The sequence below is a fragment of the Leucoraja erinacea genome, chromosome 1 (assembly GCF_028641065.1).
Source record: "Leucoraja erinacea ecotype New England chromosome 1, Leri_hhj_1, whole genome shotgun sequence".
In the NCBI taxonomy this organism is placed as follows: Eukaryota; Metazoa; Chordata; class Chondrichthyes; order Rajiformes; family Rajidae; genus Leucoraja; species Leucoraja erinaceus.
Window position 1 is genome coordinate 159,111,162 of NC_073377.1, and position 13,236 is coordinate 159,124,397.

General features: G+C 39.6%; 1 protein-coding gene across 2 annotated transcripts in view; it reads right to left on the reverse strand.

Moving 5' to 3' along the window:
• Positions 1-3,788: 3,788 nt before the first annotated feature.
• lrba (LPS responsive beige-like anchor protein) overlaps positions 3,789-13,236 on the reverse strand; it is a 661,684-nt gene continuing 652,236 nt past the window's right edge. For both annotated transcript variants that reach the window (XM_055646656.1, XM_055646666.1), the window contains 2 exons: positions 9,183-9,334; positions 3,789-5,062 (listed from right to left, as the gene is read on the reverse strand). In XM_055646656.1, coding sequence (XP_055502631.1) covers positions 4,972-5,062; positions 9,183-9,334 — 243 coding nt within the window. In that variant the 3' untranslated portion in view covers positions 3,789-4,971. The remainder of the gene's footprint in view (positions 5,063-9,182; positions 9,335-13,236) is intronic.

Here is a 13,236-nt window from a genome sequence, read left to right on the forward strand (position 1 = left end):
GAGAAACTCAGCAGGTGAGGCTTACAGTAAACTTACTGCCATCTAAAACTAGACAAAATGTTTAAGAAGGAACTGCAGATGCAGGAATGCAGATGCAGAGATCTGAAGAAAGGTCTCGACCTGAAACGTCGCCTATTTCCTTCGCTCCATAGATGCCTCACCTGCCTCCAGCATTTTTGGCTACCGTCATCTAAAACTAGCTTTACCTGTGATTAAATCTAATTCAACCATTTCCTCGTGGTGTGCTGACCTATATTGCCTCAGGATTAAGCAGGCCTTGCATTCATGGCCTTGTTTGCAAATGGATCCCTGATTTTGTCCCTCCGTGATCTTCTCTGGTCCCACTACCCACTGAAATATCTCTGCTCTTTCAATTGCTCCAATGCTGGCAATCATTTGCCAGACTGTCAATGGCCCAAGTTCTGGAATAACCTTCCTAAATGCCTCTGCTTTTTAAGATATCATTAACAACTCAGATCATAGAAACATAGAAATTAGGTGTAGGAGTAGGCCATTCGGCCCTTCGAGCCTGCACCGCCATTCAATATGATCATGACTGATCATCCAACTCAGTATCCTGTACCTGCCTTCTCTCCATACCCCCTGATCCCTTTAGCCACAAGGGCCACATCTAACTCCATCTTAAATATAGCCAATGAACTGGCCTCAACTACCTTCTGTGGCAGAGAGTTCCAGAGACCCACCACTCGTCAGATCAGATTTATAGTCTTCCAACCTTACATCTTATGCCATTCAGGACCACGTAGCCGTGTTTAATAATGGTCTTGTAAAGCATGGTCATTGAAAAAAACAACAATGGAATTTTTGAACAAATCTTCAACATTTTTGAAGCTCCTTTCTGTTCCATTTTTTTGAGAAATTGTCCGGCCAGCTTGACATCATCAGTTTCTCAACATCAGGCATCTCATGAACCAAACAGCAATAGATGTAGGAAAAGCTAGGTTCTGCAAGGGAACCATTATGTTTTTATAGAAGTTTCCTTTGAGGTCAGTGGCTAGCATCATATCGTTACTGCTGACTACAAATTCCAGAACAATGTTGGACAGGCCTACTTGAAAGATGATTTACATCCCCTGAGCCTATGTTGACTCATGGCCATGAAATTCAAGTCGTCTGCCACTTTAATTCTCCATCCATCTGCGACCCCTGCGTTCTCGGTCTCCGACACTGTTCCAATAAAACTCAACAGAAATTTGAGAAATTTATTCAGTGATGCTCACTACAGTCTTCTGGATTAATTTTCAGCTCAACAATTCCAGCTAATATTTCTGCTATTTGCATTTATACCTCTTTGCCTTTCTTACTGCCCCCACCACATTGTCTTGCATGGCCATTCATTCATTTCTCCCCTCCCTCCCACCTTCCATTCTATCACATTCACATTCTTTTTTTTCCATTGCATCATAAAATTTAGTTTGCCTCAAATCTTTCCAGTTCTGATGAAAGGCCATCAATCTGAAACATTAACTCTGCTTCTCTTTCCATAAATGCTGTCTTGACTTGAGTACTCCCAGCAGTGTCCGTTTATTTTCAGCAGCTGCAGTATCTTGCTTTTTTATCCTCAAAAAAAGTATTGAAACCACCGTTTTCGTGCAAGATGTTTCAATACTTTTCATATGTAAAGAAAGATAATGCGTTTGCCTTTGATTAACCGGAACATTCTCCTGTAAATATGACCCGTGTGTAGATGTTTCTATTCAAATGATACTAAATTCTCCACATCTAACTCCCATTCACTGCACAAAATAGTTCTGTTCCAATCAAAGCAGCGGTTCACAAATCTGGGTTTGATGGGCTATTTTCCGTTTGGAACGGGACCAATTTTCTCTTAAATTATTATTTTTTCTCCAAAGGATGTGGATGTTGAATTATTAACCACCCCTAATTGTCCCTGAATCGAGAGGTACTTTGTGGATCTAGAATCACTTCTGGGGAAGACCTGTAATTTCCTTCCCTGAAGAATGTTAATGAACCATGCTGTTTCTATTATTTCATCATTACTGGTACATATTAGCTTTAAAAAAAATAATATTTACCTAATGACTTGTATTTAGATTCCTCATTTGCCCTGGTAAGTTTCAAATTGATGTCTCGAGATTAATTATCCATAACTCTGGACCATTAACATCTGCAATGCTACAATATCCAGTTTATTGTTCGCTATTTTGCTCATGTAACACACGCGCACATACACATAAGTCACTTGGCATGTGGCGCTCATTTACCGTCTGCCATCATTTGCTCAAAATATGATTGTGTGTCTGAGGCTACTGAATGTTGCAGATCTCAACATACTGAAACCCATCTTAAACAGAAGACAAAGGCATGTTTTGTCGTTAGTTAAAGTCCAAGTCTAACAAGCTTAACTAGTCTATTACCAACTTCTATCTTCCATCCATCTTCTGTCCTGAAGCAGGGTCTTGAATCGAGACATCAACCCTCCCTTTGCTTCCCCAGATGCTGCTAGAACCGTTGAATTCTTCCAGAAGTTTATTTATAGACCATTGCCAGTCAGAGATCATCCTGTAACTTTCCATATTGTCGCTTCCCTCCCATTCCACACATTTCCCCACCCACACACTTTCAATAATCTCACCAATCTTCTTCACCCTGTCATTTTCCCAATACTTAGTCCTCTTTGCAATCCTCATCGCAAAGACCTCAATCCTCTCCCAAACATTTTTTCTATGATAGTGGCCTGGTCCCTAACATCCCAGCCCAGGGACCCAGGACACTCTGAACCAGTCAACTGAGCTTTACAAACCCACTGACTCCCACAGCTATCTAGACTACACTTCTTCCCACCCTGCTTCCTGTGAGTACTCTATCCCCTACTCCCAATTCCTCCACATCAACCTGATCTCCCAGTTGCTCAGCATTTTAACTCCCCTCCCATTTCCAATCTGACCTTTGTCCTGGGCTTCCTCCATTGTTAGTGAGGCACAGTGCAAATTGGAGGAGAGCACCTCATATTTCGCTTGTGTAGCTTAAACCCCAGCGTTTCGAACATTGACTTCTCTAACTTCAAATAGCCTTTGTTTTCCCTCTCTCAGCATCCACTCCCCTTTGCCAGTTCTCCAACCAGTCTTACTTAATCTGGAATAATGATTACTTCTCAAAATGAGTGGATATTTTAGTCAGTTAAACTTAAAACATTTGGACTACAAATAGATGATGTAATAATTCAGTGTCTTGGGCATAGCTTTCAGTGTTCTGGTCTCAATCAAACTATCCATCTGATTGTTGGCTCTCCACTGCAGCAAGAGGGTGTGGTGTTCGTGATAAGAGTTTAAACATTCCACACATCAGAGGTATTTAAACTTATTCTTGAAAACACAATTAATAATTTCCATGTGAAATGAAGCTGTCAATAATAAATTAGTGGGGCCAGAAAGATTTCCCTTTACAGAGTTGGGGATATCAAAATGCAGACAAAGATCATTGTTCCTCTGAAACAGTTAAACACATGGAATCGAACTTTTAAGCTGAGCTTTTGTTCTATAATTAACTTCTTACAAAGGCTGGTATTATTTCTCTAGCTGAGACCAAACTGTCTTTAAAGAGCCACAGATTTGCAGTTGCATAGCCTCAGGTGACTTGGAGTTCTGTAGCAGAAAAGGAAAACATGATCCATAAGTCATGCAAAGTCACGGTTTACATGAGGTGCTTAGAGATTTGGTTGATATAACATTATTTAAATAAACAGCAGCTGATCTTAAGGGTGGATTGTTTTCGTACTGTCAGTCATAAAAAAACACTCTTCAGTCTCAAGATACATGTGAACTTTATTTTTGATCTCAGTACACAAACTGAAATAAACTTTTCAAAATAATCACCAAAAAATGCTTTTCTGAGCGAGGTCTTGAAATACAGTAACTTGGTCCCTCCGACAGGTTACTAGTGTGCGACTAGGCACCCAGGAGATCCAAACTGGCCAAATGTTCACTCAGCAAGATGGAATGCTTTCAGCAATCTAGTTCATGAAGGTTTGTAGGTTGTCCACCACATCCCAATTGTAGGATTTCACACACAACAAGCAGGAAGGGAACTCAAACATAATTTCACAATTACAAAGGGTCATCAGAATTTAGCATAACAATGTTGAGATTATAAACGTTGAACAAAGGCTATAAGAAATGAAATTAATGGATACAATTCTCTGAAATGCAAACACGAATGGAGAACAGACAAAACTGAATACACTGCATTGATTTACTGTTCACCTAAACTCTGAGGAAAGATCCCTTTTCCAGCTCAGCAGCATGCCAATGACAAGAATATAGTTTCCAACACATTGTTATAAAGATAAAAAATCCTAGATCATAATTTAAATATTGCTTTTTGTTCCCAGTAATATCAGTGCTAAGCTACCATAACATTAATGGAAGAAATACAGAAAAGAACCATGCCTTAGAAAGGATTTGTACACCCCACGTGCAAACCATCTCCCCAAAAGCAATTTGTTTAAAAATGTGATCTCTGTATATGGAATAATTAAATCACAGGTGTAAATATATTGCTTAATTCTAACATAATTATGAACATCAGATTAAAAATTTAGTTTTACATTCTTTTTAAATCAGTCACTTATTCTTACAGAGATGAAGGTAAAGAAATAGTCTTGCATTTCTTATGAATGACAAGTTTATAAAGAATCATGTAAAGATTTTTTTCCTCCTAAAAATAGACATTTTGTATTTCTGCATCAGACTTATATGCTCTGGTGTTCTACTAACAATATGTCAATTTCCTTATATTCTACAAAAATAGCAGTAAGCATTTCAAAATACTCCGCTTTCCTAGGGACTTATAAGTTACATTCAAATTTATTAATAGATGCCATTATATACAGTGGCAGAATTCCATTGATTAAAAACTGTTTGCTCTTTTTGATGAAAGTCTCATGATTTCAGCAAGTTGATCGTGATTCGCAGTGCCTTGAATGCACCGTTAGTACCGAGTTTGATACTCATGATGCCATCGATTAAAATCTATGTAAAATAGTACTATGCTTCCAGATGCCATACCAGTGATGATAACCCTAGATTTAAAGACAGAAAGTTAATTACATTGAATATAATCCATATCAAACATTTAAAAAATCTGTCCGCAGGAATAAATATATTTGAGATGTTTTCTTCTCCAAAAATGCACAGTTGGTGTTTTAAAAGTGCTATACATTCAATGTATAATACCATTTATATATTTTTTGTTTTTTTGTTTACTAGTATAACATAGCATGCAAAGTATTTATAGATAATAACTTCCTCAATATCATCTTTAGTTAATGACTAGAATAAGTGGGACCCGTTGGGTCCCATGTTCACACGGGAGGGCTGGTCCCCCGACGCAATATTCCACCTCTCCACCAATTCCAATATTGGTGGCCAGTGGTGGGGGGGGGAGAGGGGGTTTCTGGAGTGCTGGTATGGGTTCTTGGGGTGGCAGCTCAGTCCCTCAAGCCTGATCTGCTGGCAGCTCACTCACGGCTTGTGGGCTGGCAGTTGACTCATGGCTATTCCTTGAAATTCCATTTCAAACAGGGTGCAAGGCCACCAAATTCAAATCCATTTTCCAACCATTTCAAGCAGAATGCAAGGCCACCGAATTCAAGTGCAGTTTCCAACCACTTCAAGCAGGGAGCAAGGCCACCGAATTCAAGTGCAGTTTCATACCATTTCAAGCAGGATGCAAGGCCACCAAATTCAAGTGTAGTTTCATTCCATTTCAAGCAGGGTGCAAGGCCACCAAATTCAAGTGTAGTTTCATTCCATTTCAAGCAGGGTGCAAGGCCACCAAATTCAATGCAGCTTCATATCATTTCATGCAGGGTGAAACCACCATAAAACCACACAAAACACCAAACTCACAGTTCAGTAGACATTCAGTGTGTTCAGTTGATTCACAGCTCAGACAGTCGTGACCTCTCCCTCCCCAATCATGCAGAGACTGAGCCACACCCACACTTCCGAGTTTTATAACCCCTCCCCCTCCCACCGGAAAAGGTGTGGCCTTTATGGCGTGATTGACAGGAGAGAGATTCTCAACATTTTTTAAACACTAATAACACATTTATTTTTCATTGATGGGAAGAATTCTCTGCACCTGCTGAGCAGAGGGGACTGAGTACGATGGCCAAAAATCACAGCCGTAAGTAGTAGCGTTTTATCTAAAATCAATATACAGTGCAGACAGGAAGTAAGTGCATTTGTAGTAGTGCCTTTTAACTTCAAGCCAGAGCACCCAAGCCAACATTTGCAGCAAGTAGTGCCTTTCAACTTCAAGCCAAAGCACCCAAGCCACCATTTGCAGTAAGTAGTGCCTTTTAATTTCAAGCCAAAGCACCCAAGCCACCATTTGCAGTAAGTAGTGCCTTTTACCTTCGCCAAAGCACCCAAACCACCATTTGCAGTAAGTAGTGCTTTTAACTTCAAGCCAATGCACCCAAGCCACCTTTTGCAGTAAGTAGTGCCTTTTAACTTCGCCAAAGCACCCAAACAACCAGACATGTGTTCAGTGTTATTCAGAGCTCAGAGAGACGTGACCCTTTGGCTTCATCCATCTTGCAGAGACTGATTGAGGCACACCACTTCCTGGTTTTATAGTCCCCCCCCCTCCCTCCAGCAGGGGCAGCAGAGAGAATGGTGAATTAAAAAAAGAGGGGCTCTGAGCGAGGTGGCCAAAAATGACGGCCGTAGGCGGCAGCGTTCTCTTGGAAATCGCAGCACAGTAGGCCAAAAGCGGTCAAGATCAGACCTTTAGTAATATAGACAATGCAAATTGTGAATTTTACTGCAATATGCTAATACAAATTGTGAGAGCCTAGAGCCAAGATGGCAACGATATTGGAGTTTTGTCTTCAGCGCTCAACAACTGAAGTATATTCACTTCTGAAAATTGGAAATGGACAATACTATGATGGAAATTCTAAAATAAAGATAATACAAAAATCAAAGTACTCCTTTCACCATAGCTTATAACTATCTGGAAAGTTAATATTATAAGCTGGAGTAACTCAGCGGGGACAGGCAGCATCTCTGGGGAGAGGAATGGGTTACATTTCGGGTCGAGACCCTTCTTCAGACTGAGTTACACCAACTTTTTGTGTCGATCTTCTGTTTAAACGAGCATCTGCAGTTCCTTTCAACACAGTTAATATTATAAGCTTGGTACTGCAGTTTGACTCTGGACTTTCTCTAATGACAATTTTAATAGAAGTATATGCTTGATACATTCCAGTTCCTTATCATAGAACCTTAAAACATAATGTACCAGTCTTTGCATTAATGTCGTAACTGTGTTAAGATCCTTAACAACATTTATGTGGCGAGGTACTTTGGAGTCCATGTTCATAGCTTACTGAGGACAGCAGCACATAGATAGGGTGGTAAAGAAGGTGTATGCTATGCTTGCCTTCATTGTATAAGAGTCAGAAAGTCATGAGGTTGCTCTATAGGACTTAAGTTAAGCTGCATTTGGAGTATTGCATGCAGTTCTGGTTCAGTGGGCAGGTGCTATAGACCTACACGGGAAGGTAGACGCTCCCGCCCCCACGATTCTCGGGCAGATGGGGCTCGTCAGCCTGGGAAGGCAGTCCATCTAGGAGAGGTAAAACTGATTTAAAACCTCCACTGCCTTGTGGCCATATCCAGTCATGAAAAAGGCTCCAGGAGTAAACCTCAAGAAAATCTGAAGTCGGAGCCCCTAAGGCAGTTCGTCGTTGTCTACAACCTCGGTCTGGCAGCTCCTGCGACGGCGCTGGTGCCAAACTGTAACGGCCCTGTGACTGCTGTTCCTTTGGATCGAACAGTGACGTGGAGAGGGGGGACGTGCTGCATGGGGCCTGTCCCCCATATGACATCGCCCAGGCTTGCATCCGACCACACATCACTTGCTGCTCTAGCCGAGGCTTGGAGCAAGCAGCCAAAAACTAGGATGCATCACCCATGGTCAGTCATGACCGAGGGGGGGGGGGCCTACATCTGGTTCACCCCATCAGAGGAAAGATGAGGAGGCTTTAGAGAGGGTGCAGAAGAGGTTTCCCTGAAAGCTGCCTGCATTAGAGGGTTTCAGCTACAGGGCGAGGTTGGATAGATTTGGATTGTTTCCTCCAGAATATCAAAGGTTGAGGGGAGACTTGATAGTTTATAAAATTATGAGGAGCCTAGGGGGGACAGTCAGAACCTTTTTCCAGCATGGGAATGTCCAACACTAGAGGGCATAGCTATAAGGTGAGAAGGGGAAAGTTAATGGCGACGAGTGGGGCAAGTTTTATTTTACACAGTGAGTGGTGGAGGCCAGGAACGCATTGCCAGGTGTGATCGTGGAGGCAGATACGATAGTAGCGTATAAGAGGCTTTTAGACATTGAAGTGCAAAACATAGAGGGATATGGATCATGTACAGTCAGATGAGATCAGTTTAATTTGGCATCATGTTCAGCACAATCATTGTGGCCCAAGGCCCTGCTCCAGTCCTGCACTATTCTATGTTCTGTAATCCTTTAACCTGATTAGTTAAACTACCACTGATTGCTTTGCATTGGAAGGTTTCAGCTCTTCTCTTGAAAATACTCTGTTGTTTAGTATTTCTTATCAGTGAAGTTTCAGTGCAAAGCTTAAGAAATCTTGCTAAGAAATCATTGCAACGGTGAATTCCAAACATATTAAAATCAAATTTGATTCAGTTCGTCACGATACCTAGTCTGCTGTGCATGATGGGTTTTAAATTATTTTAATCTACTCAGAATTCAAGTTTCTGAATGCTAACAGTTTATTGAATTCAGTCTACTATGTATCAAATTATATTGTCAAATGAATATTCACATTTATTTGTACTGTAACTTTTATGAAATTAAGCTTGCTATACGAGGGCATAAGATACTTTACCTGCAAAGCAAAAACCATAATAGAATCTGCTACTTTTCACACGATACTCCAGACTGACTGAATTATGCATGTTCTTTCGAAAGTTAAATCTAAATCATTTGAACATTAGGAGACAGGGAGCCTCTGTCTACATTCTAAACGGTATTATTTTGTCTGTTTCTCACTTCACAAGCACATATTTTACAGCATATTTAACTTTTGATTGACAATTTTTAGCCCAGCCAACATAGAAGCAGGTGGTGCTTATTCAAGTAGCCTCTTTAAAATGTCTTACCTTTGATCATGGGACATGGCCATGGACCTAATACCAGCATCACACCCCGGGTAGGTCATCAGCTGTTTGAAGTCCCAGACCTGCCACACTGCCACTATTCCACTATCTCCTCCAGTGATGAGGTATTGGCCATCACGACTCAGTAGCATAGCCTGGAGAAGAACGGCACACGTTACAAAATAGCTCTCAGCACATATCCATTTAGTCATCTGCTGTCTTTGGCTGCATCTCAACAGCTGGTATTTTTAAACAAGCTTGTATATTAACAGTATCACCCAGGGCTTTCTCCAAGGACATAATGTTCTCACTTCTAACAGAAACCTGACAGTTTTATTTTTCCTAGTATGTCAGTTTGTCACAACTGTAAATCATTAAGCACACTATCCTCATCTTACAACTTACACTTATTTTAAGAAAATGTGTCATTTTGCTTTCTACTGGCCAACAAATCAAAGGCATGTACATTACAAATAGCTGAGATGAAAACGTTATTTGGTCAATTCCTGTGTTTCTTGACAAATGACACTGCTGCCTGAGTTATTTCCATGATATTACAACACAATCACATTGGCTAATGTCACATTTGCTAACAGAATGACACTTTTATATTGTTTAGCAAATGTAGAAAGTGCAATGAATGTAATCGCCACCTGGAGACTAAGCACAGCTTTACACACCAAGTGCTTCTGTTGATTTTCCTGAATTGCTGAAAGTTTTGAGGTCTAGAGGTTTTCACAACTCTACCAAGTTATGAATAAATTTATTCACCAAGCATCATATACATTGTTAAAAAAAAAAAATCAGCCCTAATATAGCTAACATGTTTATTTAATAATTGGTCGGTGTCTCATTTCAGACTAATCATCAGATTTTATCTTGAATAGTTGGGTGTTGTAATTCTAAACATCTGCCTTCCCTGTGTACAGTTATGATATAAACCTGGATATTGGCAGGTCATGAAGAAAATGATTATTTGGTATAAAAATCTTCAAAAATTAAAAAAAAGGGGGTCTGTTCATTGAACCCACACTATAACTGCTGTTACTAGAAATCTAACAGTGGTGTGACAATGTTCCCATAATGTTGAACACATTCACCTTTACGTGAAAGTCTTGTGTCAAATATGAGTCCATTTGTTATTCTCAAATCATATTCCAGTTGACATAGTTCCATTGTACAAACTCCTGAAAGCTATTTGTGGGCCAAGTATTTTAAAATATTGACAATTGCTCAGATATATGTTTAGATCAGAGCACTGGATTTTGGCAAGGTTACCGAATCCAAAATATTACACAATAGGAATAAATGCAAAAGATCAGAACAAATGCTATTTATTTCTTCCACTGACACTATGTCCTCCTTTAAGATTCTCCCTGTGGAAGGTTTAGCAAGACAGTAGCATTTTTATTTTGGGCACAATTTGACAAGAATTGGAGAAACCAGGAATTTGAATCACAAATCTCACAAGGACATATTGCCACGGTGAATTGCGTTAGTTATAAAAAATATTTTTAAATGTTTCTGAGCGTAAAACTAGCTCTCCACCCATGTCAGATAAATGCCTTTATAAATATATTTCACATAAAGAACATTTCCATGAAAACGACAATTTACATTATTAATACTACATGAAAGCAAAAATAATATTGTAATCCTCTTTGCTTGGAATGAATGAAGCTGAATAAATATTTCATTATTAACTAAAGTTTACAAGTACAAAGACAATAACACAGAATTATAAGCAGTATCTCGAGAAAAAATAGCTAATTTTTCTTTTGATGTAAATAGTGAGCTTTACCCATCATGCAAAAAACCTTGAGCACCAGATAAAATATGGATGCCTCAAGAAAAAACAATGTCCACACGTGCACCTAGGAACCACTGATTTCCAATAGCCAGAGATCCTGGATTTAATAGTATGAATTGGACGAGTGTTCTTAAAATGTATGTCTGGATGAAAACAACACTCCTTAAAACTGCACCTTCTACAGAAATGAATGGACTGAACAAAATAGGGCAATGTTATGCTATCATAAACTGAATAAAAAACAGCTGCGAAACAGAATGTGCTGGTCAAAATAGCAGCACGATTGTATCGTTTCCTTATTTTATTGGCTGTTTACCTTTTGAATGTCACAGGAAGTAGTTTATAGCTACACAGGAATGTTTCGTTGAAAGAACCAATCGGGAATTAAAAATAAAAGAAGGACACAAAGGAAATAGAAGTCCAAAAAGGGAAAAAATAATAACATAAGGATTGATTTCAACAATGATACTTTTGTTTACTATAAACCAACTAATGGTGTACATTTTTGGTTGATGTAAATGCAAGAAAGGTTGAGAATTTAGGACAGAACCTTAGATTTAAACAACAGTAAATCCTTGGTGAAAAAGTACATATTTCACAGGCAGAAAGGAAGTTTGCTTGTGATCTTTCTTTGCCATGTCAGATAAAAGTAAATTTGAATCCTGTTTTATGCTTGAAGATTGGCATTATTGTAGTTGTCAGCATCCTGGCATGTCTTCCTTGCATGACATCTGAAAGGCACCTCAAAGAATTTCTTGTGCACAGTGTATTACCCAAAAGAGTTCTGCATTACCCCACGAGTTGGCTTCACTTCAAATACCACCAAAAATGTCATTTTCGCAGTCTTTTGGCAATCATTGTTTATCTCAAATACTCTTTAATCACCCAATTTCTTTCAGCCTCAGAGCATGTTAAACCTCCAAAGCCTGAAGCTGCTCAACCTGACTCCAAAAGGGCCCTTATCGGGGCACAACTGCAGAATCCCACACAATTATGTATAGAAACATTTGCAGAGTTTGCAACATTTTAAATATACTTAAGTCTGTAAGAAATCAAAGAGAAATCAAATTAAATTTACAGTACATTATATTTTAATCAATAGTAATTTACATTTCACTCCTCTTATCCACGTTACGGTCCAAATGGGCATATTGGACCTGTCCAATATGTTACCATTGTACCTGCTGCAACTACTTCCTCCGTGCCTCCAGCATTTTGTTTTGTGCACAAATCTTCCCCTTCCGAAGACTTGGTTCTTAGGCAAAATACAGATTTCCTCAGAGAGCAAATCAAAAGTAGTCAACCAAGGAAGGGGAACCTGAGCAATAAATAACAATGAATATCAAACTAAGAATACTTCCAATGCTTACTCACTTAATGTAGAGCACTGTGATATACCCAGAAATCTCTGATTATATCATTTTGGACATTCCTTGTCCAAGCAATAGGACCACACTGTATTCAGTTCAAGGTGAATCACTAGTTTGGCTCAATGTCAAACATTATGGCCCAAATCCTGATTCAGACTATTGCTACACATCGCCATAGTGTCACTTTTATAACGAAAACAATCTTATTGAAATCCCATGTCAATGTAGATGAACAAATGCAATTCCCAGCAAAAAATGGCAGATCATTCTTGTGCATGGGACAGCACAGTGACGCAATGGTAGAGTTGTTGCCTTATAGCACCAGAGACCAGGGTTCAATCCTGACTGGGGGGGGGGGTGCTGTCTGTACAGAGTTTGTATGTTCTCCCTGTGACAGCATGAGTTTTCTCCGGATGCTCCGGTTTCCTCTCACATTCCAAAGCCGTGCACGTTTGTAGGTTAATTGGCTTCTGTAAATTGTCCGCAGTGTGTATGCTAGCACTAGTAGTTGGGTGATTGTTGGTTGGCATGGACTCGGAGGGCCGAAGGGCCCGTTTCCACGCTGTATCTCTAAGCTAAACTAAACTAGCATTCCTGCCTCAGCCATCAATACCAAAAGCCTCAAAAGTTTTAAAAAGCTGCAGATACTGAAAATCTGAAATAATAAGAGACAAGCTGTGAAGAGAAACAGAGGTAATGTTTCAGGTCGAAGGCTGTTCATCTGGAAAGGCTTGTTATTAAAAATCAACACTGAGCCCAGAAAGCTGTTGTATCCCTATTAGAAGCTGTTCACTGAATTTACATGTGGCTTCTTTGGAATTGTGTAAGGGTCCAAATGCTGACACTTATCAATTTTGCTGCATATGAAAAATAGTCT